At 44.0% G+C, this 27,344-nt stretch overlaps 1 protein-coding gene across 2 annotated transcripts in view; it reads left to right on the top strand.

The window, feature by feature from the left end:
* Positions 1-2,662: 2,662 nt before the first annotated feature.
* NUP54 (nucleoporin 54) overlaps positions 2,663-27,344 on the top strand; it is an 85,157-nt gene continuing 60,475 nt past the window's right edge. Inside the window, exons 1-2 of one of the 2 annotated variants that reach the window (XM_073541200.1) lie at positions 2,663-2,888; positions 11,029-11,130. In XM_073541200.1, the coding sequence (XP_073397301.1) occupies positions 2,843-2,888; positions 11,029-11,130 (148 nt within the window). In that variant the 5' untranslated portion in view covers positions 2,663-2,842. The remainder of the gene's footprint in view (positions 2,889-11,028; positions 11,131-27,344) is intronic. The other variant, XM_073541209.1, reaches the window with a different exon arrangement.

Below are 27,344 nucleotides of genomic sequence, written 5' to 3'. Positions count from 1 at the left end.
CCCCCAGCATGGTATGATACAGCCCAGCATGGTATATAGCCCCCCAGCATGGTATAATACAGCCCAGCATGGTATATAGCCCCCCCAGCATGGTATAATACAGCCCAGCATGGTATACAGTGTTGGCCAAAAGTATTGACACCCCTGCAATTCTGTCAGGTAATACTCTGTTTCTTCCTGAAAATGATTGCAATCACAAATTCTTTGGTATTATTATCTTCATTTAATTTGCTTCCAAGGAAAAAACACAAAAGAGAATGAAGCATTATATCCTATGAGGGGGTTACCATATATTCTATGGAGGGGCTGCATTATTCTATATGGGGGGGACTGCATTATATTCTATGGGGGGGTTACATTATATTCTATACAGATATTATATCCAGCCCTGCATAGACTCAATATTAGATAACAAATAACTTTGTTGCCCTATGATGGGGGGGGTGGGGCCCACTACAGTCTGTGTCCGCCCCTGCACTAGTGTGAACGCTGCCTCACTCATGCAGCCCCCTAACCAGGAGCCCCCATACATGCTCCCAATACATTTTATTATCATTACCACAGCATAGCACAGGGCACAAGCCCTTCTAGTGAGGCAGGAAAGATCACTGTATGACAGAGCAGCATGCGGGCATAGTCTATATTATGTCTGCAGACTGGTCCCATACAGCACATCCCTCGCTTCTGAGCATGCTCAGTGCCGCAAAACAGATCCCTGCACACGGAAGCGCATGGATCCGTGTTGCCCTGGATCCGTGCTTCATAGAGCTCCATGTTAATTCCAGACGTGTAGCCGCGGATCCGTGCGTCTCCCTGTGCCTGCATGTTTTTCAGATGACACAAAACTGCAACAAGTTGCATTTTTGTGCATCTGATAAAATTTGCAGACATGCGGATCTGTGGGAAAACGGTGACATCTGGATGCACAGTCCCATCCATCACCACTGTAAGTCAATGGAGACGAAAACGGATCCGTGTGCAGCCAAAATATGCAAGTGTGAGACCAGCGTCACCCTATATAATGATTGGGGCTGGACCGAGATCTCTCCACAGGTTTTACCTAAAATCACTTTATATTCCTTCCCCCACCCTTAGGGCTTACACTCACTAGTGAGAGACTCGGACGATTCTTGTGTGAGTCTCTCGCATGAAAACCTGGCACTGCCGCCGGCACTGGGAGCGGAGCATGCGGCTGCAGAGAAGTACATGTAACCACACGCTCCGGTCCGAGTGCTGGTGGCAGTGCCAGGTTTCCATGCGTGAGACTTGTACGAGAATCACGTGTGTCTCTCACAAGTGAGTGTAAGCCGTTAGCAGCAACAACTGCCGTCGTCTGTCCTCCCTGTAGTGTTGTCCTGAATCCTCCTGGCCCTGCGTTCAACAGGATCGTTACATAGCGGCACTAACGCTGTAACGGATGAGGTAGCGCCCCCATTGGCCGCAATGCTACTAACGCATCCAAAATCGGCATGATGCGTTACTTCATGACGCCCCCACAAATGCTGCAGACCGCGCTCCAGGGGGCGTCATGAAGTAACGCATCAGGCTGATTTTGGATGCGTTAGTAGCATTGCGGCCAATGGGGGCGTTACCTCATCCATTACAGCGTTAGTGCCGCTATGTAACGATCCTGTTGAACGCAGGGCCATAAACGCAATGTGAACCTGGCCTAAGGCCGGAGTCACACTGGAGAGGAATACGGGCGCGTGAGAGGCGCTAGAAGCACGCATTAGACACGGACCAATGATTCTCTATGGGGCAGCTCCCATCAGCCATATATTTCTCGTCTGTATTCTACGGTCCGTGCCAATCGCAGCATGCTGCGATTGTCAGCGTATTACGACCGTAGTATGCCAATGCAAGTCTATGGGTGCGCAAAAAATACGGATTACACACGGACCACACATGTGACCTGCGAGAAATACGCACCAGGCGTCTTTTAGCAAAGCCGGCAATTCAGTGCGCTATACAGTAAACTCACACTGACAGGTTTAATAAAGAAACGAAAGAATAGATATATACACATAGAATACATATATATATATATATATATATATATATATGCATTCTATGTGTCTATATCTATTCTTTGGTTTCTGTTATAAACCCTGCCATAGGGCTCCATTATATGTCCATTTTGCAAGGTGACGAGAAAATCTCGGATACGGATGCCATACGGATTACATACGGACGCTTACATGCGCAAAATACGCGACCACACCTTGATTACGGATGACATACGGAGCACTATTTTGCCTCGGTTAGTGTGAACTTGGCCTAACACTATGAGAAGACGATATACCAAACAATGTGCGGAGTCTCTCCTCCTGCACACACCATATACTGTATGTACAGTATATGCCAGGGATGAGGGGCCAGTGAAGTGGAGCTTTATTTGGGACTAAAGGTAACGCACAGCTCATTGCAGATGATGATGATGACAATCAATGTGCCAGTCCCTCCTCTTACACATAGTCACACACCATATATGCCATGGAGGAACTGGCAGGATATATTTGGGACTGAACTTCATCTGGGGGAGGAGCAGTCAGGAGAGGAGGAGCTGTGGATAAAGGCATGTGAGTTAACCCTTCAGTCACTTCAGTGACTGAAGGGTTAACTCACATGCCTTTATCCACAGCTCCTCCTCTCCTGACTGCTCCTCCCCCAGATGAGTCACAGTCAGGATTCACTGCTTCCAGGCGCCAGAAAAAAAACAAACGGCTCCTTCACCCTGAAGAGCCGGCTCATTTCGTTCACAGCAGGGAGCCGGCTCTTTGTATCGGATCGTTCACGAACGGCACATCACTACTGCTAACCGGTTCTGTGGCCCAGTAGTAACATGGCGTTTAGCTTCGGAAGTACGACGGGGGCCACAGCCACCCAGGGTAAGGAAAAACACGAGGCGTGATCTGTGGGGCCGTGCGTGGACACGGAAGAGCTGAGCAGCCGTTAAGGCCAATGTGTGCTGTGTTTATGTAGGGTGCCATAGTGCCTGCTTACCTACATGTCTGCTGTACCCAGAAGTCCTGGCGGCGTGGCACCAGTGCTCGCTCCCTGCATGTGTTACATAGGACTGCAGGTTACATTTCATTAATGAACCTCAACATCAAGGGGCAAAGTGCAGACGTTTTCTGTAAATCAGGGATGAAAGTGAGTTGCTCAGGTTTCCAACATGTGGATGAAAGATTCCAGTCACTGACAGCAAACAGCTGTAGAAAACCGCAGAGAATTGAAATAAAGATGGCCCGGGAAACGAGCCTGCCGCGTAGGCGGTCCGGGAAACGAGCCTGCCGCGTAGGCGGCCCGGGAAACGAGCCTACCGCGCAGGCGGCCATGGGAAACGAGCCTGCCGCGCAGGCGGCCATGGGAAACGAGCCTGCCGCGCAGGCGGCCCGGGAAACGAGCCTGCCGCGTAGGCGGCCCGGGAAACGAGCCTGCCGCGCAGGCGGCCAGGGAAACGAGCCTGCCGCGCAGGCGGCCACGGGAAACGAGCCTGCCGCGCAGGCGGCCACGGGAAACGAGCCTGCCGCGCAGGCGGCCACGGGAAACGAGCCTGCCGCTTAGGCGGCCCGGGAAACGAGCCTGCCGCGTAGGCGGCCCGGGAAACGAGCCTGCCGCGTAGGCGGCCATGGGAAACGAGCCTGCCGCGCAGGCGGCCCGGGAAACGAGCCTGCCGCGCAGGCGGCCATGGGAAACGAGCCTGCTGCGTAGGCGGCCAGGGAAACGAGCCTGCCGCGTAGGCGGCCAGGGAAACGAGCCTGCCGCGTAGGCGGCCCGGGAAACGAGCCTGCCGCGTAGGCGGTCCTCACACGGCTGAGGTTTAGGTGTCACTATGGGCAGCTGTACATACGGGTGCCATAGATTGCTGTGCTGCGGATTTACTATCCCAAGCATCGCTCCCGTCTGGCCCTGTTATTCACAGATTTCTATATTTTTTTTGGCATGTTTGTGTAAGATCTCACCCGATGTGCTGCTGTAATGCGATAGAAGCCATGCACCCTGCATGTGTACACCTTCCCTAAAGGGGGTTTTACACATAGCGATATCGCTAAAACATCACTGATTTTGTGACGTAGCAGCGATATCGCTACATGTGACACCTCCGACCGGCTCCCCTGCTGTCCGGCTCCATTTCTCGTCGGGCGCTTCCTGCTGTGTGAGACGAGCGACGCTGGACGCGGGCGGGAGGACGTCAGGATCGCTGTGTGTGAAAGGTGAGTATCGTGTGCTGCGTCGCTGCTACATCGCTGTGAGGTCTGCCTGTGTGGCAGCTCACTAGCGATCATTTAGCGATGCACCAGCGATCCTGTCCGCGTCATATCGCTGGTCGGATCACTGGTGCATCGCTAAGTGTAATAGGCCCTTAAGATTGATGGGGTATCGGGCACAGCCAGGACATTACACCCAGCCTATGCAGATAATACGGGGTGATTTACGCTTTTGGGTGAGAACATGACAAACATAAAGGCCATTCTAACACCTCCCAGGCGGAAAATAAATGCCAGTGGGTGCTCGTCTATACCATCTAATCAGCAGCAAGACACCTGAGCATTATGTAAATTTCCAATTACCACTAGACACCCAGGATTTAAATTCCTTCTGAGTTTGCTTGGCAATTTTCTGTGTTGTTTTTTTTTTTAAAGGTCAATGGAGAGAGTAGTGTCTGACAGCAGACTCAAGAGACAGTATGACTGAAATGGGTGTGGGTCCCACCACAGTGACTGATTCACTTCTATCAGACACATGCCATGTACTCTGGTAGTTGGCCGCTGAACATTTTATATCTACAGGGGACGAAATGTTGCCTTTTTGTTTAGATGCTGCAGGCACAGCTGATGGCAGCATCTAAGGGATTAAATGACCAGACTTCTAGTAGTACTGATTGTGGCTGTTCCAGAAGGGCCCAATGTGAAATGCAGCTGAGACTCACTGGATTTGGAGAAAGCGCTGCTTCTGAGCCTGCTCTCTGGCACCATCCGGCATAAATATGTAATATGGCACCAAGGGTTTAGATGTGAGTTTTCCTTACAGATAGGAGGCTCCCCTCTGCCCATGGTCTCTAGAAATTCTCCATTAGTAAAAACCCTGTCAAACAAGGAGCTGCTCATCAGATACCTCTCCTGGTTCCGAAAAACTGCTCAGCATTTTAGAGTAAAGTCGCTCTCCGTACTGACCATTTCATGTTGCCTGTGGTTATGTTATATACACTGCTCAAAAAAATAAAGGGAACACTTAAGCAACAGAATATAACTCCAGGTAAATCAAACTATTCACTTAAGGTACTGTCACACTTAGCGATGCACCAGCGATCCCGACCAGCGATATGACGCGGTCAGGATCGCTGGTACATCGCTAAGTGGTCGCTAGTGAGCTGCCACTCAGCGACATAGCAGCGGTCGGGGGTCGTTACTTACCTGTCAGATGAGGCGATCCTGACGTCCTCCCGCATGCGTCGCTCGTCGGCGCCACAGAAATCTGACGACGAGAAACGGCCCAGGACGTTCTCGCACGATCAGCGATAGCCAGCGGGGGAGCAGTCGGAGGTAAGTATCACACAGCGATATCGCTAGCAATATCGCTGCTACGTCACAAAACCAGTGACGTTATAGCGATATTGCTAGCGATATCGCTTAGTGTGACAGGCCCTTTAGGAAGCAACACTGATTTGACAATCAATTTCACATGCTGTTGTGCAAATGGAATAGACAACAGATGGAAATTATTGGCAATTATCAAGACACACTCAATAGGAATTCTGCAGGTGGGGACCACAGACCACATCTCAGTACCAATGCTTTTTGGCTGATGTTTTGGTCACTTTTGGATGTTGGCTGTGCTTTCACACTCGTGGTAGCAGGAGACGGACTCTACAACCCACACAAGTGGCTCAGGTAGTGCAGCTCATCCAGTATGGCACATCAATGCGAGCTGTGTCTGTCAGGGTAGTTTCCAGAGGCTGGAGGCGCTACCAGGAGACGTGGAGGGGGCCGTAGGAGGGCAACAACCCTGCAGCAGGACCGCTACCTCTGCCTTTGTGCAAGGAGGAGTACTGCCAGAGCCCTGCAAAATGACCTCCAGCAGGCCACAAATGTGCATGTGTCTGCACAAACGGTTGGAAACCAACTCCATGAGGATGGTCTGAGTGCCCAACGTCCACAGATGGGGGTTGTGCTCACAGCCCAACACCGTGCAGGACGCTTGGCATTTGCCACAGAACGCCAGGATTGGCAAATTCGCCACTGGCGCCCTGTGCTCTTCACAGATTAAAGTAGGTTCACACTGAGCACATGTGACAGACGTGACAGAGTCTGGAGATGCCGTGGAGAGCGATCTGCCTGCAACATCCTTCAGCATGACCGGTTTGGCAGTGGGTCAGTAATGGTGTGAGGTGACATTTCTTTGGAGGGCCGCACAGCCCTCTATGTGCTTGCCAGCAGGGCTGTGGAGTCGGAGTCGGTGCTCATTTTGGTGGAGTTGGAGTCGGTATAAAATGGACCGACTCTGACTCCTAAAATATATAATAAATTGGGTACAGTAGTTCAGTGCAGAATGTGCTGAATATTTTTTCATAGGAATTTGGGAAAGTTATGAAATGTCCTATAAATGGCTGTTCTATTCCTGATCTAAGGCTACATTCACACACAGCATTTTTGCTGCGTTTTTTGAGGATACGTTTAAAAAAAAAAACGCATCACCTGAAAGGTTTTTGAGCTCATAGATGTTTTCAATAGCAAAAGCAGATTAGAAATCTGCTCTATCTATCCATTTATCCATATCTGTCTCCATATCTTATCTGTACCAAAAAGAATGAAAGCCAGGTAGCACACAGACTAACACTTCCTGCCAGGCAAAGGAGGAGGAAAGAGCGTCTCAAACATCATTAAGATATTTTGTAAGTGACAGTTACTGTAACAATGACAGCAGATATGTTTAAAAGACAGCTCATCCAGCTTGTTTGTGAAGGACGGTGCACCATTATCACTATTTGCATGACCAGCTTTTACAGCTCTTAATGGAGAAATGGCTGCAAACTTGGTGTTGCTCTGGAAAGAGAAAGTATTAGAAAATTAGTGATTGAAGAAGCCCTTAACCAAAAGGAAAATCTTAAAAAGACTCTCAAAAGACGCTTCATGTTTCTTAAAATGGATGCCTGCACACGGCACAGAGTGAACTATTTTGCCATCAATGTTCGATATGTTTGTGACAACAAAGAAATTGTTACCAAGACACTGGCAGTAACAGATACTAAAGCTCATCACAGCAGCCAGTTTCTCCAGGCCTTAGTGGAAAAAGTCCTGCAAGATTACGAACTCAAAGAAAAAAAAAAAAGAGCAGGTTCTTGCTATTGTAACGGACAATGCTTCAAACATAAGTACAATTAAACTGATGAATGAGAGTAATGAATAACAGCTAGAGGAACATTTAGGATTGAGATGAAAGGCTACAGTGCTGTTCATGTAACTGAGGAACAAACAGATATTACTACAGAAGAACAGCAAAATTATACTGTAGAAATAGATGATCTTGTTGAAGCTGCTTCAAAACACTTTCCTATTCATCACATGCGCTGTGTTGTGCACACGCTGCAGCTGGCCATAAGAGTCTGCAAGAGGGACATGCTGGAAATCTGATTGGAAAAGTGAGGAAATTGGTTATTGCCGCCAGAACCCCTAAAATTGATTGCATCTTGAAGAGACGTGCTGGAAAAGGGCAATTGTCGATCAAGCCACTCGGTGGGGCAGCACTTATTTAATGATTGAGCGATTGCTTGAACTAAAACCGTTTCTTCTAGATATGGCGAACCCTCAGGTAACCCTAAATGAAGGTTAATGGACACAGGTGGCTGAATTGAAATAATTGCTTAACCACCCATTTACGTGACTAAAAAATTACAAGCTGAGGATTTAACTCCTGGCATTTTCATAAGGGAGCGGAAGAACTTGCTATTTTGCTGTTTAATCGCAGATGGCATTTCTGTTTCAATGAAACGGAGAGAGACACAGCTATTGGAAAATAAAATTTTTCTGGCAGCTGTTTATGTGGACCCAAGTCATCGTATACTGCTTGATGATCAACAGCTTACTAAAGGAAAAGAAGATCTGACTGAGGTAGCAGTTAGGAAGAGTGGCCTACAGGAGGACTGCCAGGCGCAAGAGGACTCTGGTCCTGACAGTGCTACTGCTGCCATATCTTCAGCCTCATCAGATGAGGAGTTTGACTTTGACAAGTATTTGGATGACATGAAGCAGGCAAAGCGTTGTCACAAGGAAAAAGATTTCACTACGTCTCCTATAGCAAGCAATTTGACCATATTTCAGCAAAATGTTTCACTTGCTCTCAAAGAAATAGAAAAATTCAACCGTTCATCAAAACTGACTGTGCATGAGGCAATTCCTTTATACTTGGAAATTGTTAGAGATGTTGCCCATGTGGTTACAGCTTTGCCTCCAACCCAAGTTAGTGTAGAAAGGTTGTTCTCTGGCCTTAAAATTATTAGGTCAGATTTTAGGTCATCTATGAAGGAGGATCTGATGGAGGCAATTCTATTTCTTAGAACTAATTCATAGACTGCACAAATGTTATTTAGTATGTTTTTGTTGAAAACTGTTTTTTGCCACTTATAGTTTATTATATATATCTATATATATATATATATATATATATATATCACTGTGTGTGTGTGATCGACATTATACAGTGTATTACATATTTACAATTTATTAGTTTGTGTTCTAAAGTTGTATTCCAATAAATATTATGTTCTATCTAAATGTCTTGATTATTGTATCATAAAAATGATTTAATGTCTGATGTTCACATTGTACTACAATAAATTTTTCACTTAAATATAAGCAATATATGTGGGAGTCGTGGAGTTGGAGTCGATGTAAGGCTGAGTTCACACGTGGATTTTTTTCACATTTCCGCGGTGGTTTTAACCACGCGATTTTTGCCGCGAAAAATAAGCATCTCATGCATTCCTATGGGATTCCGCAATGCTGTGCTAATGCTGCGGTTTTTACCGCGGTGGATTCGCTTCGCAGTAAAAAACGCAGCATGCTCATTAATTTTGCGGAATCGCGGCGATCCCGCACCCATAGGAATGCATTGTTCCACTTCCCGCATGTGGCTGTGCACACCATGCGAAAAGTAAGCAGAACAATTGCGGATGGTACCCACAGTCCGGAGGAGAGGAGACTGTCCTCCGGGCTTTGGGTACCATATCCCTGTAAAAAATAGAATTTAAAATTAAAAAATATTATTGTTCTCACCTTCCGACGTCCCGCGCAGCCTTCCCGCCTCTCTCCACGCTCCCGTTCCTAGTAATCCTTTGCGAAAATGCCCGCGATGGCGTCCGTTCTCTCGGGATCGCAAAGTCTCGCGGTCATTCGCGTGACGTCATCGCAAATTACCGCGAGACGTCGCGATCCCGTGAGAACGGACGCCATCGCGGGCATTTTCGCAAAGGATTACTGGGAAGGCTGCGCGGGACGTCGGAAGGTAAGAATAAACACCTTCTTTTTTTTTTTTTTTTTTTTTTACATCTTATCTTTTACTACTGATGCTGCATAGGCGGCCTCAGTAGTAAAACGTTGGTCACACTTGTCAAACACTGTGTTTGACGAGTGTGTCCAACCTGTCAATCAGTTCTCCAAGCGATGCTACAGATCACTTGGAAAATGCTAGTTTTTCCGCTGGAAAATCGCGGGAATTTAAAATGCGATTTTCCCGTGGAATGGAATTCCGGAATTCTCGCGGTAATTTCCGCGAGAGTTCCGGTACGTGTGAACTTAGCCTAAGGGAAATTGAGGAGTCGGAGGTTTGGCTTACCGACTCCACAGCCCTGCTTGCCAGAGGTAGCCTGACTGCCATTAGTTACCGAGATGAGATCCTCAGACCCCTTGTGAGACCATATGCTGGTGTGGTTGGACTTGGGTTCCTCCTAATGCAGGACAATTCCAGACCTCATGTGGCTGGAGTGTGTCAGCGGTTCCTGCAAGATGAAGGCATTGAAGCTATGGACTGGCCTGCCCGTTCCCCAGACCTGAATCCGATTGAGCACATCTGGAACATCATGTCTCGCTCCTCCATCAATGTCACATTGCACCACAGACTGTCCAGGAGTTGGCGGATGCTTTAGTCCAGGACTGGGAGGAGATCCCTCAGGAGACCATCCGCTGCCTCATCAGGAGCATGCCCAGGCGTTCTACAGTAGGGAAAGTATACAGACACGTGGAAGCCACACACAGTACTGAGCATCTTTTCCTTGTCATGAGGCATTGAAGTTGGATCAGCCTGTAATTTGATTTTCCACTTTGATTTTGAGTATCATTCCAAATCCAGACCTCCATGGGATATTCATTTTGATTTACATTGATAATTATGTTTTATTGTTCTGAACACATTCCACTATGCAATGAATAAAAATTTTCATCTGGACTATTTCATTCAGAGATATCTAGGATGTGGTATTTTAGTGTTCCCTTTATGTTTTTGAGCAGTGTATTAAGGTACTGTCACACTTAGCAATGTACCAGCGATCCCGACCAGCGATATGACGCTGTCAGGATCGCTGGTACATCGCTAAGTGGTCGCTAGTGAGCTGCCATACAGGCAGATATCACCAGCGACATCGCTGGGGACGGGGATCGCTACTTACCTGTCACACTAGGCGATCCTGCGTCCTCCCGCCCGCCTCCACGCTCATCGCTCGCCTCTCCACAGGAAGCTGACGACGAGAAACAGTCCTGAACGTTCTCGCGCGATCAGCGATAACCAGCGGGGGAGCCGGTCGTAGGTAAGTATCAGACACAGTGATATCGCTAGCAATATCGCTATAACGTCACTAGTTACAGCGATATTGCTAGCGATATCTCTTAGTGTGACAGGCCCTTTAAACGAGTAGGGGATAGAACCATAAATCTATTTGACTATTGATTAAGGTTTTTTTTTTACCTTTATCAGTTAATGATATGTTTTACTTTACTGTATCTTTGACTGACACTACACCAATATATCCAATAGGTACCACAGGTTTCTCCCTGGGAAACTTTACTCCGAAAACCACTGCATCGGGTTTTGGCTTTGGCAACACTACCACTACAGCATCATCCACAGGATTTGGCGGTAATAAGTGTTTTATGAATTCTTTTGTATCAGTATCAATCTGTTCATCAGAGTTCCTCACTTGATAGGGCTAAACAACTGAGAAAAAAAACCACGTTGCAAAAAAAGTGTTCTGTTTTTTTCACATATGATTTGCAGTAGGAATTAACATTTCCTAGAATTTGCTTTTTTTTTTGTTTGAAAATCTTGTCATCTGTATAGCCATCAATATTTGCAATACTTGATCATTTTTCCTTGAAGCTACACTGGGGATAATAAGTATCACTGCCAATTGTGCACGTTCTCATCTACAAAGAATGGAGAGGTCTGTAATTTTTTTTGTAGGTACACTTCAACTGTGAGAGACAGGATCATAAAAAAAAATCCAGAAAATCACATTGTATGATTTCTGCATAATTAGCATTTTAATGCATTAAATAAGTATTTGATACAATAGAAAAATTGAACTTAATATTTGGTGCAGAAACCTTTGTTTGCAGTTAGAGGTTGGACGTTTCTTGTAGTTCTTGACTAAGTTTGCACACACTGCAGCATGGATTTTGTCCCACTCCTCTATACAGATCTTCTCCAGATCCTTCAAGTTCCGGCGCTGCCGCTGGGCAACATTGAGTTTCAGCTGTCCAAAGATTTTCTTTTCGGTTCAGGTCTGGAGACTGGCTCTGCCACTCCAGGACCTTGAAATGCTTCATATGGGAGCCTCTCCTTAGTTGCCCTGGCTGCGTGTTTTAGGTCATTGTGATGCTGGAAGACCCAGCAACGACCAATCTGCAATGCTCTTAGGCTGGTTTCACATTTGCAGATGTCATCATGTCAGAGCTGCGGAGGGCTGTGTAGTTCTCCCGTGAAGCTCCTCCCACTGCCGCACTACTTTCGTTCAGCTATGCCTATGTCTACATGCGGCCTGCGTACCTTTCTTTAACACTGGGTATGCAGGCCATGCGGATCCCTCCCCATGCGGCATGTTGCATTTTGTTGTGGTCACCGCAGCGTCAAAACGACGCATTCGCATACATCCGCATGGCTTGCGTACCCAATGTTAAAGTACGCAGGCCGCATGCAGACCTAGGCGGAGCTGAATGGAGGAGGTGCGGCAGTGGGCGGAGTTTCACGGAGGAACTACGCAGCCCTCCACAGCTCTGACATCCGAAAATGTGAAACTAACCTTACTGAGGGAAGGAAGTTGTTGGTCAAAATCTCGCGATACATGACCCCATTTATCCTGCCTACAATATGGTGCAGTCGTCCTGTCCCCTTTGCAGAAAAGCACCCCCCAAAGTATGATGTTAGCCCCACCATGCTTCACAGTTCGGATGGTGTTCTTGGGTTTGTATTCATCCTTTCTCTTCCTCCATATGCGGAGCTGATACCAAAAAGTTCTACTTTGGTCTCAATTGACCATATGACCTTCTCCCATGTCACCCATAGTGTCTTAATTTTTATGAATCTGGTGTTGGATGAGGGCTTATTATTTGCGCCCTGAGCTGGCATTTTTACTGATACCATTTTGGGGTAGATGTGATGTTTTCATCTTCTGTTGTTGCATTTTGTTGCAATTTTGTGGCTGCTAAAAAAAAAGTTATTCTGGCTTTTCGAATTATTATTTTTTTTTTTTTTTTTTTTTTTCTTACGGCGTTTACCAATCTGATAAATTTACTTTATATTTTGATCAGACATTTCTAAATACATTGATATTAAATAAACGTAATTGTTTTACTTTCAAGGGGGCAAAAGGGATGATTTGAACTTGTTTTTATAGTAATATTTTTAAAAAACTTTTGTTTTTCTGGCTTCAATAGGATATATGAAGCTGTGGTGATCCGATCGCCTGTGCTACACACAGCAATGCTTCACCCCTGGTATATGTAGCAAAAATCATCTCCACGAGCCGGCATTTATAGGAGATTCACAATCATTGGCACGGGGTTCTTCTGCTGTCATGATAACCCATCAGTGCCCCGCAAATGACGTGACATAGACACCGATAGGTGGGAATTGAGACTCATTCTTGGCTTTCATGTGTTAAATGCCCCTGGCAGTGATTGACAGTGGCATTTGACTGTTTAGCAGCAGCAGATGGATCTCTGATCCACCCGCAGCTGTTGGCACATGACATAAGCTATTATGTGCGGGCAAAAATGCGGACTCAGCATTGGAGCCCCGCATCAAAGGCAGGGACACAACCTTGGACGTACCTATACGAAAGGGTTATAACACTCCTGCCCTATAATTTACTCTTATGTCACTGGTGGATGGGATTCAAAGCAAATTGGAGTACTGTTATGCCATGGCTGTAGAGTTGTTGTATGTGTCCATTTTGGTGGAAGCGGTATAAAATATGTAATTGGGTGCAGTAGTATAATGCAGGATGTGCTGTACATTATTTTCATAATTTTGGAAAGTTATGAAATGTCCTATAAATGTCTGTTCTGTTCCTGATCTGAGGATCTGGGCTTTTAGTTGAGATGAATCTGTGCTGCACTTTATGTACATGCTCAGTAGTGACCAGTGCTGTGGAGTCGTAGATGAGATGAATCTGTGCTGCATTTTATGTACATGCTCAGTAGTGACCAGTGCTGTGGAGTCGGAGATGAGATGAATCTGTGCTGCACTTTATGTACATGCTCAGTAGTGACCAGTGCTGTGGAGTCGGAGATGAGATAAATCTGTGCTGCACTTTATGTACATGCTCAGTAGTGACCAGTGCTGTGGAGTCGTAGATGAGATGAATCTGTGCTGCACTTTATGTACATGCTCAGCAGTGCTGTGGAGTCAGAGATGAGATGAATCTGTGCTGCACTTTATGTACATGCTCAGTAGTGAGCAGTGCTGTGGGGTTGTAGATTAGATGAATCTGTGCTGCACTTTATGTACATGCTCAGTAGTGACCAGTGCTGTGGAGTCGGAGATGAGATGAATCTGTGCTGCACTTTATGCAAATGCTCAGTAGTGACCAGTGCTGTGGAGTCGTAGATGAGATGAATCTGTGCTGCAGTATATGTACATGCTCAGTAGTGACCAGGGCTGTGGAGTCCTAGATGAGATGAATCTGTGCTGCACTTTATGTACATGCTCAGTAGTGACCAGTGCTGTGAGGTCGGTGGTGAGATGAATCTGTGCTGCACTTTATGCACATGCTCAGTAGTGACCGGTGCTGTCGTAGATGAGATGAATCTGTGCTGCACTTTATGTACATGCTCAGTAGTGACCAGTGCTGTGGGGTCGTAGATGAGATGAATCTGTGCTGCACTTTATGTACATGTTCAGTAGTGACCAGTGCTGTGGAGATGTAGTTGAGATGAATCTGTGCTGCACTTTATGTACATGGTCAGTAGTGAGGCAGTGCTGTGGAGTCGTAGATGAGAGGAATCTGTGCTGCACTTTATGTCCATGCTCAGTAGTGACCAGTGCTGTGGAGTCCTAGATGAGATGAATATGTGCTGCACTTTATGTACATGATCAATAGTTACCAGTGCTGTGAGGTCGGTGGTGAGATGAATCTGTGCTGCACTTTATATACATGCTCAGTAGTGAGGCAGTGCTGTGGAGTCATAGATGAGATGAATCTGTGATGCACTTTATGTACATGCTCAGTAGTGACCAGTGCTGTGGGGTCGGAGATGAGATGAATCTCTGCTGCACTTTATATACATGCTCAGTAGTGAGGCAGTGCTGTGGAGTCGTAGCTGAGATGAATCTGTGCTGCACTTTATGCACATGCTCAGTAGTGACCGGTGCTGTCGTAGATGAGATGAATCTGTGCTGCACTTTATGTACATGCTCAGTAGTGACCAGTGCTGTAGAGATGTAGATGAGATGAATCTGTGCTGCACTTTATGCACATGTTCAGTAGTGACCAGTGCTGTGGAGTTGTAGTTGAGATGAATCTGTGCTGCATTTTATGCACATGCTCAGTAGTGACCAGTGCTGTGGAGATGTAGATGAGATGATTCTGTGCTGCAGTTTATGTACATGCTCAGTAGTGACCAGGGCTGTGGAGTCGGAGATGAGATGAATCTGTGCTGCACTTTATATATATATATATATATATATATATATATATATATATATATATATATATATATATATATATATATATATGCTCAGTAGTGACCAGTGCTGTAGAGATGTAGATGAGATGAATCTGTGCTGCACTTTATGTACATGCTCAGTAGTTGGGGCACTGCTGGGGAGTCTGAGGTTTGCTTACAGACTACGCAGCCCTAGTTATGACAGTCACATTGTGTGGGCTTAGGAGTGGAGCCCGCACTTGAAGGAGCGGGTATCGGCTGTTAAACTTCGCTGACACATTTGTTGCTAGCGCTGATGTAATCCCAGTGTGAGACTGATCACAATGGCAGCCAGAGGTAAACAAGAATTTTAAAAATGCTTTAGAAAACAGAAACAAAAGCTGTAAATAAGCAATACATATTTGGTATCTCCATTTTTGTTACTACCCAAACAATAAAAGGAGGATGCTATTTGTCCCGCCCTGTGAACAACAAATAAGGGAACAATACACAAACATCCCAGAACTGTTTTCGGACATGTAATGTCGCAAAAATTGAAAAAAAAAAAAAAAGCGATCAGTCACATGTACCTCAAAATGATACCAATCAAAACTACATTCCATCCCGCATAAAACAGGTCTTCATAATCCCCCATCAAGAAAAAAAATTGAGTCCTTTTTAAACAAATATCAATATATGTATTTCAATATAAAAAAATATTCCCCTAAAATTAGAGATTTCATTGATAAAATCTAATCAAAAGAGCAAAATATTCTCCAAGATGATACCAATGAAATACATATACAGATATCTAGTGAAAGAACATACTTTTTTTTAAAATTACATAATGCGCCGCATGCTGAAGGTTTTTGTAAAATCACAGGTTTATCTGCTGCAGATTTAACAGGTCTCTGAATGCTGAGCTTTGTTACCCCACCCGCACCTTTAGGCTATGTGCACACACTGCGGAATCACCGGCGGGTTTTTCCCCGCGGAACCGCAGGTAAAGTGACCTGCAGTTTTCCTGCTGTTTTTGCCCTGCGGTTTCACACCTCTACTATGTTAAAGGTGTGAAACCGCAGCGGAATCCGCAGAAACAATTGACATGCTGCGGTTTAAAAACCGCAGCGTGAGCACTGCGGTTTTGAAAACCCATAGGGTTACATGGTACTGTACCATGTCTGCGGAACTGCTGCACATTGTTTGAAAGACAAAGTGACTTTTTTTTTTTTTTTTTTTGTGATACCATTTTTTTCTATGCACCTTTTTGATTATATTTTGGAACATTTTTGGCAGGCTTATTTTTTTTTAAATGGCATTTATTGTATGAGTTAAAAGGGATATCCGGGCTTTTCACATAATCTCAGTACAAATCTGGGCTGCAGAATTATGACAAGTAATTTACTTTCTGTCACTAGTTTGCACGGTTTTCTAGATATTCTGAACAGAACGTCCAAGGGGGGGGGGTTGTTATGGCATTGAAATGAGAACTAGTCAACCTCCTACTCTACTCCAAACATGCCCTCTATAACAACAACCCCACCCTCCATAGCTACAGGCCCTCCCCGTCCACATGAAGCAGCCCTCCTCACACAGTAACAAATCCTCCCCTCTAGCAGCCTCAGTGCAGAGAGCTGCTCCTCCCCCAGACACACGCTGAACAGTGATGTAGTGAAAGTGAAACTTCTGAGGAGGGAAAATCGTCCTGTATTCTGGGACAGGCTGCTCCCATCAGTATTTATGTCATTAGAGACACAGTGCTCACGCATACACTGCACCAAATCTGCTGCTGTGTGAAGACATCAGTGACACAGAGCTGTCTCACACAGCAGAGGCTTTGTCACACAACAGATTACATCAGTGACTGCCATCCCCTGTGCAGATTAGAAGCTGCAGACCCCCATCACTGGCAATCACACAGTCTGTTCTCACTGCTGCCAGCAGCCTGGGACAGTGAGGGAAGGAATTACTGATAATGAGTTATGTATTGTAATCTGGAGTGGCCCAGAATACAGGACGATTTTCCCTCCTCATTGGTTTGGTTTCGCTTTCCATAGAACACTGTTCAGCGTGTGTCTGGGGGAGGAGCATTTGCTCTCTGCAGTGAGGCTGCTAGAGGGGGAGGATTTGTTACTGTGTGATGAGGGCTGCTTCATGTGGACCGGGAGGGCCTGTTGCTATAGAGGGCATGTTTGGAGTAGAGTAGGAGGTTACGACTAGTTCTCATTTCAATGCCAGAACACACCCCCCTTGGATGTTCTGTTCAGAATATCTAGAAAACCGTGCAAACTAGTGACAGAAAGTAAATTACTTATTGTCATAATTCTGCAGCCCAGATATGTACTGAGATTATGTGAAAAGCCCGGACAACCCCTTTAAGGTATAGTTTTATAGCTTGGATCGTTATGGATGTGGCGTTAACAAAAGTGCACTTTTTTGTTTACTTTAGTTTATATATATATATATATATAAAACAACATATTTAGTAGCAAAATATTTTTTTCATGATTTATTTGTCTTGCTGTTAGCACCATTTATTCTGCCAAACATGTTGTAGTAATGTGCCCCATCTTGCAGTTATGCCTCATCCTGGTCCCCATCTTGTAGTTTAGCCCCATCCTGGTCCCCATCTAGTAGTAATTCCCCATCTTATAGTAATGCCCCATCCCGGTCTCCCTTTCTTATAGCAATGCCCCATCCTGGTCTCCCTTTCTTATAGCAATGCCCCATCCTGGTTTCCCTTTCTTATAGGAATAAATCCCCATCCCGGTCTCCCTTTTCTTATATATGCCCCATCCCGGTCTCCCTTTTCTTATATATGCCCCATTCCGGTCTTCCTTTCTTATTGTAATGCCCCATCCCGGTCTCCCTTTCTTATAGGAATAAATCCCCATCCCGGTCTCCCTTTCTTATAGCAATAAATCCCCATCCCGGTCTCCCTTTCTTATAGCAATAAATCCCCATCCCGGTCTCCCTTTCTTATAGCAATAAATCCCCATCCCGGTCTCCCTTTCTTATAGCAATAAATCCGCATCCCGGTCTCCCTTTCTTATAGCAATAAATCCCCATCCCGGTCTCCCTTTCTTATAGCAATAAATCCCCATCCCGGTCTCCCTTTCTTATAGCAATAAATCCCCATCCCGGTCTCCCTTTCTTATAGCAATAAAGCCCCATCCCGGTCTCCCTTTTTTATAGCAATAAAGCCCCATCCTGGTCTCCCTTTTTTATAGCAATAAAGCCCCATCCTGGTCTCCCTTTCTCATAGCCATGCCCCATCCTGGTCTCCCTTTCTTATAGCAATAAAGCCCCATCCTGGTCTCCCTTTCTTATAGCAATAAAGCCCCATCCTGGTCTCCCTTTCTTATAGCAATAAAGCCCCATCCTGGTCTCCCTTTCTTATAGCAATAAAGCCCCATCCTGGTCTCCCTTTCTTATAGCAATAAAGCCCCATCCTGGTCTCCCTTTCTTATAGCAATAAAGCCCCATCCTGGTCTCCCTTTCTTATAGCAATAAAGCCCCATCCTGGTCTCCCTTTCTTATAGCAATAAAGCCCCATCCTGGTCTCCCTTTCTTATAGCAATAAAGCCCCATCCTGGTCTCCCTTTCTTATAGCAATAAAGCCCCATCCTGGTCTCCCTTTCTTATAGCAATAAAGCCCCATCCTGGTCTCCCTTTCTTATAGCAATAAAGCCCCATCCTGGTCTCCCTTTCTTATAGCAATAAAGCCCCATCCTGGTCTCCCTTTCTTATAGCAATAAAGCCCCATCCTGGTCTCCATTACTTATAGCAATAAAGCCCCATCTGGGTCCTCGTGTTGCGGCCCACAGGCACTGTAGACTCCTTGACAATCATGGCTCGTCCAGAGGCTGCCGACGTTAGCGCTTTGTCAGTTGAATGTGCGTCCTTGTATGTACATTCAATTTAAATTTAAAATGTATTTCTTTGCAGAGACAAGTTCTCTGCACAGGAATACCAATGTCAGCCAGCGGGCAATCAGAGGCCAGCAGTTAACATCGGTGTAGTAGATCATGGCAGTTACGTCGCTGAGAATGAGCAAAAATTTAGAAGAATGAGATACTACAACCCCTGTCAAAAATGATGGAATCGCCGGCCTTGGAGGATGTTCATTCAGTTGTTTAATTGAATCACTCAATTCTGAGGAAAAATTTATGGAATCATGAAAAACAAACCAACAAAAAAACACTCCAACACATCACTAGTATTTTGTTGCACCACCTCTAGCTTTTATAACAGCTTGCAGTCTCTGATGCATGGACTTAATGAGTATCAAACAGTACTCTTCATCAATCTGGCTCCAACTTTCTCTGATTGCTGTTGCCAGATCAGCTTTGTAGGTTGGAGCCTTGTCATAGACCATTTTCTTCAACTTCCACCAAAGATTTTCAATTGGATTGAGATCTGGACTATTTGCAGGCCATGACATTGACCTTATGTGTTTTTTTTCATGGAATATTTTCAGTTTTTGCTCTGGCAGGATGAATTATTATCTTGAAAAATGGTTTCATCCCCCAAACATCCTTTCAATTGATGGGATAAGAAAAGTGTCCAAAATATCAACATAAACTTGTGCATTTATTGAAGATGTAATAACAGCCATCTCCCCAGTGCCTTTACCTAACATGCAGCCCCATATCATCAATGACTGTGGAAATTGCATGTTCTCTTCAGGCAGTTATCTTTATATAAATCTTATTGGAACGGCACCAAACAAAAGTTCCAGCATCATCACCTTGCCCAATGCAGATTTGCGATTCGTCACTGAATATGACTTTCATCCGGTCATCCACAGTCCACGATTGCTTTTCCTTAGCCAATTGTAACCTTGTTTTTTTTCTGTTTAGGCTTTCATGATGGCTTTCGTTTAGTTTTTTGTATGTAAATCCCATTTCCTTTAGGCGATTTCTTGCAGTTCGGTCACAGACGTTGACTCCAGTTTCCTCCCATTCGTTCCTCATTTGTTTTGTTGTGCATTTCCTGTTTTTGGAGACATATTACTTTAAGTTTCCGGTCTTGACGCTTTGATGTCTTCTTTGGTCTACCAGTATGCTTGCCTTTAACAACCTTCCCATGTTGTTTGTATTTGGTCTAGATTTTAGACACAGCTGAATGTGAACAACCAACATCTTTTGCAACATTGCGTGATGATTTACCCTCTTTTAAGAGTTTGATTAATCCTCTCCTTTGTTTCAATTGACAACTCTCGTGTTGGAGCCATGATTCATGTCAGTCCACTTGGTGCAACCGCTCTCCAAGATGTGCTCACTCCTTTTTAGATGCAGACTAATGAGCAGATGTAATTTAATGCAGGTGTTAGTTTTGGGAATGAAAATTTACAGGGTGAGTCCATAACTTTTTCTCAGAATTGAGTGATTCCATAATTTTTTCACTATGCTTGGTTTAAAAAAGTAACCATTATGGACTACCACATTTTTTATTCTTGATTTCTTTTAGTGTTTCTTAAAGCCAGAAAGTTGCCATTTGAATTGACTTTAGTTTTGTGCCATGTCTGTGATCTGCTTTTCTTCTACAAAATTAAACAACTAAATGAACATCCTCCAAGGCCGTTGATTCCATAATTTTTGCCGGGGGTTGTAGTTATGCTAATTCGTTCCATAAAGCAATCTCTCAATCTGCTTTGCTCATCCTGCATCCAGATTGTACTAAATTTTCTATGTGACAGGTTCACGTTAAAGGGTGCTTTCAAATTGCGTTCCAGCACCCATTTTGTGGCTCCTTCAAGGCTTACGACAAAACCCCCTGCAAAGCGAGATTCACACATGTTGGAATAATGCTTATTATTGAATATATTGATACGACTACTACGCAGTCTACTACGTCTGCGTCCCGAAAATGTGCTGTGCTCTCTACTGGCACTATTAGTCTATGGCTACGTCGGAATCCCGTTTTGATGGGGTTCAGAGAAGCCCCAATGGGACCACCATTCTGCCGGAACACAACGTGAACGCGCCTTTAGGTCCGCAGCTCCGTGTGTTTGTCCATATAGTGGATGAGTGCAGGATATGCCTACTATTTACATACCGTGTGTCCGTAAAGTCATGGTGCACTTTTGACCAGTCACAGGAAAGTATACCACGATCCCCAGATGTGATGCCCTTAAACTTTTTTACTTTCAGGGTTATGTGAAGCAACATGTGTACATTGAACATATGAACGACATTAATCACTTGTAACAGAGTGAAAAATGGCGGTGATTCTCTGTTTCACCAGACGTCCTTACCCGTGTGTGGCAAGAACTTCACTATCATTTGGATGTGTGTAGGGCAACAAATGGAGCCCACATCGAACTGCACCGAATAGGTATGAAACTGGGAGAGCGTTTCTTTTATTTGGAGCAGATTTCACATATATATTTTTTATTGCTTTCCAGTGACTGGTCAAAAGTGCACCATGACTTTACGGACACACTGTACTTTTAGTTTGGTCCATAAATCTGGCCAAAGTAGTTCATGCGGCCATGTGCACAGACACGTTGGCTATAACGGGTGCGTGTACTCTGCAGACTGTGTGCAGTCTGTGGTGTATGCTTCCATATAATACACCCTCTCTGAACAGGTCCTTAGATAAGGGCCCATATCCACTACTTCTATCAAACAAGTAATTTTGCTGGGGAAGGGAGTAGAGATGTAACCAGACAGGCTTTTCTATGACCGATGCAGGGTTAATGTGTGTGTGTGTATATATATATATATATATATATATATATATATATATATATATATAGCTACCAGATGACTGGTCTTGGACCTGCCAGATTGAGAATAAAGAGAACGTCAGAGCTTATTAGCAGAGGCTGGATTGCTATGTAATGGTAAGTTTATGTATGGTAGAGTGTTGTTCGGTTCCTTGCCCTGAACGCTCCATTTATAGCAGGAATCTTGAGCTATTTTATGAACAGTGACCGATAATACAGTCTTGGCCAAAAGCGTTGGCCCTTATTCATTTTCGTCCATGATTATCACATGTGGTAAGACTGGTAGTCATGGATCGTATCTCCTTAATTCCAGCCTTCACGTAGCAATTTGATTGTGTTGTGCATGTCACTCTTTCACTCATCTGTATATTTTTTTTCTCTTCTCCTTTTCTAAACTTGTTTTTAATTCCTGCCACCTTTTCTTCATGCTTCCCACTCGTCAGGATTTGGAGGGCTTGAGTCAGCGACCTCCAACACCACTGGGTTTAACTTTGGTGGGTTCGGACTAGCTGCTACCCCTACATTAAACTTTAACATTGGGAATTTCAGTGTGTCCTCTGTTCCAGCGCCACCCTTCAATTTTGGTAACACCCTGGGAAGTGCAGGTAGAGAAAAACGAATGTATGTGATGTCTGTCATGATCTATCTAATGCAGTGATCCAAGAACTAGCAGGAAGGAACCTATGAAATGGCGGAGGTTTTATTATTTGTGATGGTTTCAGTGGTTAGTGTGGGAATATTTGTCATACCTATCAGTTATGTCTTACACATGCAGAACAAATGGCAAAAACAAGAAGCAATTGTAGCATAAAGGAAAAGTGGTGGACTGTAAAAAAAAAAAAAATAAAAATAAATAAAAATTAAAAAAAAAAAGAATTTGAATTTTGCTTAGTCTTACAAACTTTTCACTGTGACTACGAGTTTATAATTGTTTATTTGTATTAACCTAACCTGCCTTTATAACATTCAAGTGTCACCACTTTTTGCTTACCTCTCTATTCATTTGTCACAGTGAAGAACCAAGCAGTTTTTGGGGCGTGTCAGTTATTCATAGTCCCAGTATTGCCCTCTGTGTGATGTTTTTTCTTAACCATTGATTTTGAGGGGAAGACTGTGCCATATGGAACGGCGTGTGTAAACTTCAATGACAAGACCACAATGTGTTTTCCTACAGAAGCAGCTAGAGGGTCAAATCCCTCAAGCAATGTCAGGGAATTTGGACATGACTTCTTTTTTTACTCTCCGTACCATGCCTGAAAAAGTACTAAACAAATGCTTACAAGAAATGACACATTCGCTGCATAGTAAAAACCATTTGCTTGTTCATATGTTCAATCTTTTGATCTTCCTCTAATCCCTTCAGCTGTCCAAAGACGCAAAGCAGTTGTAAAAAGTGTCATGACCAAAGAAATTGCAAATGACGCCAAAAAAGTGCTTCAGGACAAAAGACGTCACCGTGTCCTATTTCACCTAGAAAACTGACCGGGTACACACACCTTCCCTGTGCTGTGGGTACAGGAAAGGCAGGGGAGGCATGGTTAAGACTAGAGATGAGCGAATTTGTTCGGATTCGGTTCCGAATATGATTGGAATCGAATATTGTTTTTGCAATATTTGTCAAAGACTGCCGAACGTCATTAGTCAATGGGAGTAGAGATTACCGAATATGTTCGGAACCGATCATAAGACATACATTCGGCACGAATATTGTTCGAATATGGCTCGAATATGTCAAAATCAGATTCGGGACAAAATCCGAACAAATTCTCTCATCTTTATTTAAGACTTCCAAACTTTCCACCCCACTCTTATGGCCATTTTGGAAGCACAAGGAACTTAAGGCTGTGTGCCCACGTTGCGTTTTTTTAAGTGTTTCCGCAGCGTTTGAGCCGGATCAGACGCTGCAGAAACTCTTAAAAGAAGCATCCAATTAAATTTAATGCATTTTTGGCTTCTTGTGTCAATGCATACGTTTTAAAATGCTTAGTGGCTAAAAACGCAGCATGCTCATTAATTTCCGCATAGCTGAGCGGTTTTAGCCTTTTCCAATGTTCCCAGAAAACACACGGAAAAAAACACGTCTTTTGTGCAAAAAACGTGCAAGAAACGCGTGCAAATAAAACGCGTGTTTTCTGGGAAGGAGATCCGTTTCCTGAGCGTTTAAAAACGCTAACGTGGGCACATAGCCTAAAGGGTTTGTTGAGCTTGGGGCCAATTTATTTTTAATGCATGTATTTTGGGCTAAAAAAATCATTTTTGCAATTGGGTTTGATCCAAAATGTTGCACTGTTTGCCTTCTACAGCTGCTGTGTTGTACTATCGCTGGTTGCAGAATGACAACTGAGAATTCATCTATGAGCTTGTTCTGACAGCCTTGCGTGAGAATTCGGCCTCATTCAGACCTCAGTTTTTCTTGCTTGCGAATGTTTATTCAGATTTTCACCTAAAGCACTTGTATCTATGATATTCTATGGGACCATTCACATGTCCGATATTTTTCCTCAGACCGAGTGGTCCTCCGAAAACATCAGGGAAATTCCGAATTCCATCTGAAGGTCTGATAAAAATCAGCAATGGGTCCGTGGAAAAATCAGACTGCACTCCAATTACATCCTAGTGTAGTCTGATTTTCACAGACTGATAAAATGGAGAAGGTGGATTCCTATTTTTTTTTTTTTTTTTAATTTTGTCCTCGAAAAAAATCGAACATCAGAATATATCCTTAGTAGATTATGTATTCTTTTTGGGGTGCCTCTTGGCCCATTTTTGACCATAGACCACAACTAAATTGAATATGCAAAGAAGCAAATAAACTGTAACAGCCAAAGATTTTTAACGGAACATAAATGTGAAAAAACAAAAAAGTCCTCATAAGTGCAGAGGAATGAAATGGAAGGCACGAGTTAGGGTGACATTACACATGAAATGTTTTTGGTGCAGATTTTTCCTCACTTATTAGTAAGGGTGTTCTCTGCAGCAAAAACACTGAAAAAATTGACATGCTGCGGATTTAACTCTGCAAGTCACAAAAAAGCAACATGTGCATGAGACTTCAGGATTTTCATTCACATTACTGGCATCAGGAAATCCTTCAGGTTTTGTGACAAATCCGCATTGAAAAAACTGAATCAGTAAGCAAAAAAGATAAATCCTTATTAAATGGAAGAAAAATGGATGGCGATATAATGGATCCGTAGACTTCAATGTTAAAACGGATTCCGTTGAAATCAGTTTTGTTAACTGGACAAAACTTGTGTGTCACATAGTGACTGTGAGCACCTACCCAATCTTTCGAACTAGATGGTGCCCTAGTCTATCCCTGTTCCCAATATTACCCCGGATGGTGGAGACCCTTAAACATTCTATTTTTCTACGACTCGCTCGTAGATTTGGACATTCCACTCTCCCTCATATCAGCTAGCATCTGCAACCGGTTATCTTTGCTTATCTTAAGATACGTTTCCTTGGGGTTTGTCTCCTAATCCTGTGTTGAGTTGCCATCCGTTGGCCTTTTCACAGGTAAGGTTGGGTCTCTTGCCAGCCGAACAGGTTCCCTTCACATGTCCAAATGCTAGTTAACAAGACAGGTCGGAGGCTGAGTAGGTAGCGCCTTTTACCTTCATATGCTGAAGTGAGAGGCGCTGTATAACCCCTTTTAGTGTCTCCATGAAATAGGTGAAATGCTTTAGAGTGCACATTTTGTGTAAATGTTGCCAATATTCTTGGACCACTGCATTTTATCACACACATTCCACCCGTTGCCATCTACGTTTTGTTGGATGTACGTGTTACTTGTGACCCAACTGTGAATTCAAAGTACCTTAGAAAGGTATTATGAGTCTCCACCTTACAATTTAATGTCATAATTTAAAAATGTCACAAATGTCTCTTCATGTTCTTCACTCACTTGTCTTATGTTAAATATGACATGGATAGTTTCTGTAATTGCTATAATTCTCACCTATGTCTTAAAATTAGAACAGGTGTTGATGGTGCTGTTTACGTGAAGGTCCTGTTACGTGAGTGTTGATGGGCGTGGGTAGCGCGCAAATTTTACAACTAATAGCGGGAGGCTGGTCTTGGACTTGCCATCGTTTCACGTTGCAAGTACAGTTACCAGCCCAGCAATTAGCGATGAACCTCTAACGTACTCCAATAGCACTCGGATAAAGTACCGGTATTCCATTTCCATGAACCATGCCATTGCATGATCTTCATAATATAGATTGGTTTTACTTTCTTTTTATAGTGATGGGTCATTGTGCCTACACTTTTTTTTTTTTTTTTTTTTTTTTTTTAATCTAGTTTTCAACCAGAAGGCCAATTCACATGTTCAGTATTTTACATCAGTATATGTAAGCCAAAATCATGAGTGAAACAATCAGAGGAAAAGTATAATAAAAACACGTCACCACTTTTTTCACCCACTCCTGATTTTGGCTTATGAATACTGATGTAAAATACTGATCGCGAGAATGTGGCCTAAAACTTTTGTCAGACTGATAAACAGAATTTTTCATTTGTATGGAGTAGTGTAGCCTGCTGCACTAATTCTTGTAGAGGCATCCCGTTAAAAAAAAAAAAAATATATATATATATATATATATTTTTTCATATAGGAATTTGTGGTTGGTATACCACTGGAAATACTCCCGATTAACTCTGAATTACAGTAGGAATGCAATATTTGCAGGTTTCACAGCAAAGCAATATGACAATGACAAACACAAAAAGATAAAACATGCAGGTTTTACACGCATGCTGTTGGTCGCTTTTTAAAACCCATCTCCTGAGGAGCCCCAACTCTGGAGGCAAGAGTAGTTGGCAATAGCCTGAGCAATACCGACCTGCGCAAAGTAGTACTGAATAGGAATATTGTAACCTAAATGTAGCTGTCATTTTTAACACTTCCCAAATCTCCCTGATGATGAATTGAAACTAATAAGTAAAAATATCAGGACTTAATAAGATGAGTAGTCAGTGTTGGGCTGCCCTCATGAAGCCGTAGCGCCATCCTGAAGCCGTATTGGCAAATTGGGGCCTGACCGGTTTGATGTGGGCAAAGAACAGGACCAAAGTCGTTAAAGGGGTTATGATTAGAGGATGTTGATGACCTCTCCATTGGCTAGGTCTTCAATATCGGACTGGTGGGAGTTTGGCATCCACACCAAACTATTATTTGTAATATTGTAACCTAAATGTAGCTGTCATTTTTAACACTTCCCAAATCTCCCTGATGATGAATTGAAACTACCGTAAGTAAAAATATCAGGACTTAATAAGATGAGTAGTCAGTGTTGGGCTGCCCTCATGAAGCTGTAGCGCCATCCTGAAGCCGTATCGGCAAATTGGGGCCTGACCGGTTTGATGTGGGCAAAGAACAGGACCAAAGTCTTTAAAGGGGTTGTGATTAGAGGATGTTGATGACCTCTCCATTGGCTAGGTCTTCAATATCGGATTGGTGGGAGTTTGGC

Source organism: Dendrobates tinctorius, unplaced genomic scaffold (genome assembly GCF_039654945.1).
Source record: "Dendrobates tinctorius isolate UK_male_01 unplaced genomic scaffold, ASM3965494v1 ptg000011l, whole genome shotgun sequence".
Lineage (NCBI taxonomy): Eukaryota > Metazoa > Chordata > Amphibia > Anura > Dendrobatidae > Dendrobates > Dendrobates tinctorius.
This window is presented reverse-complemented; position numbering and strand designations above follow the sequence as displayed.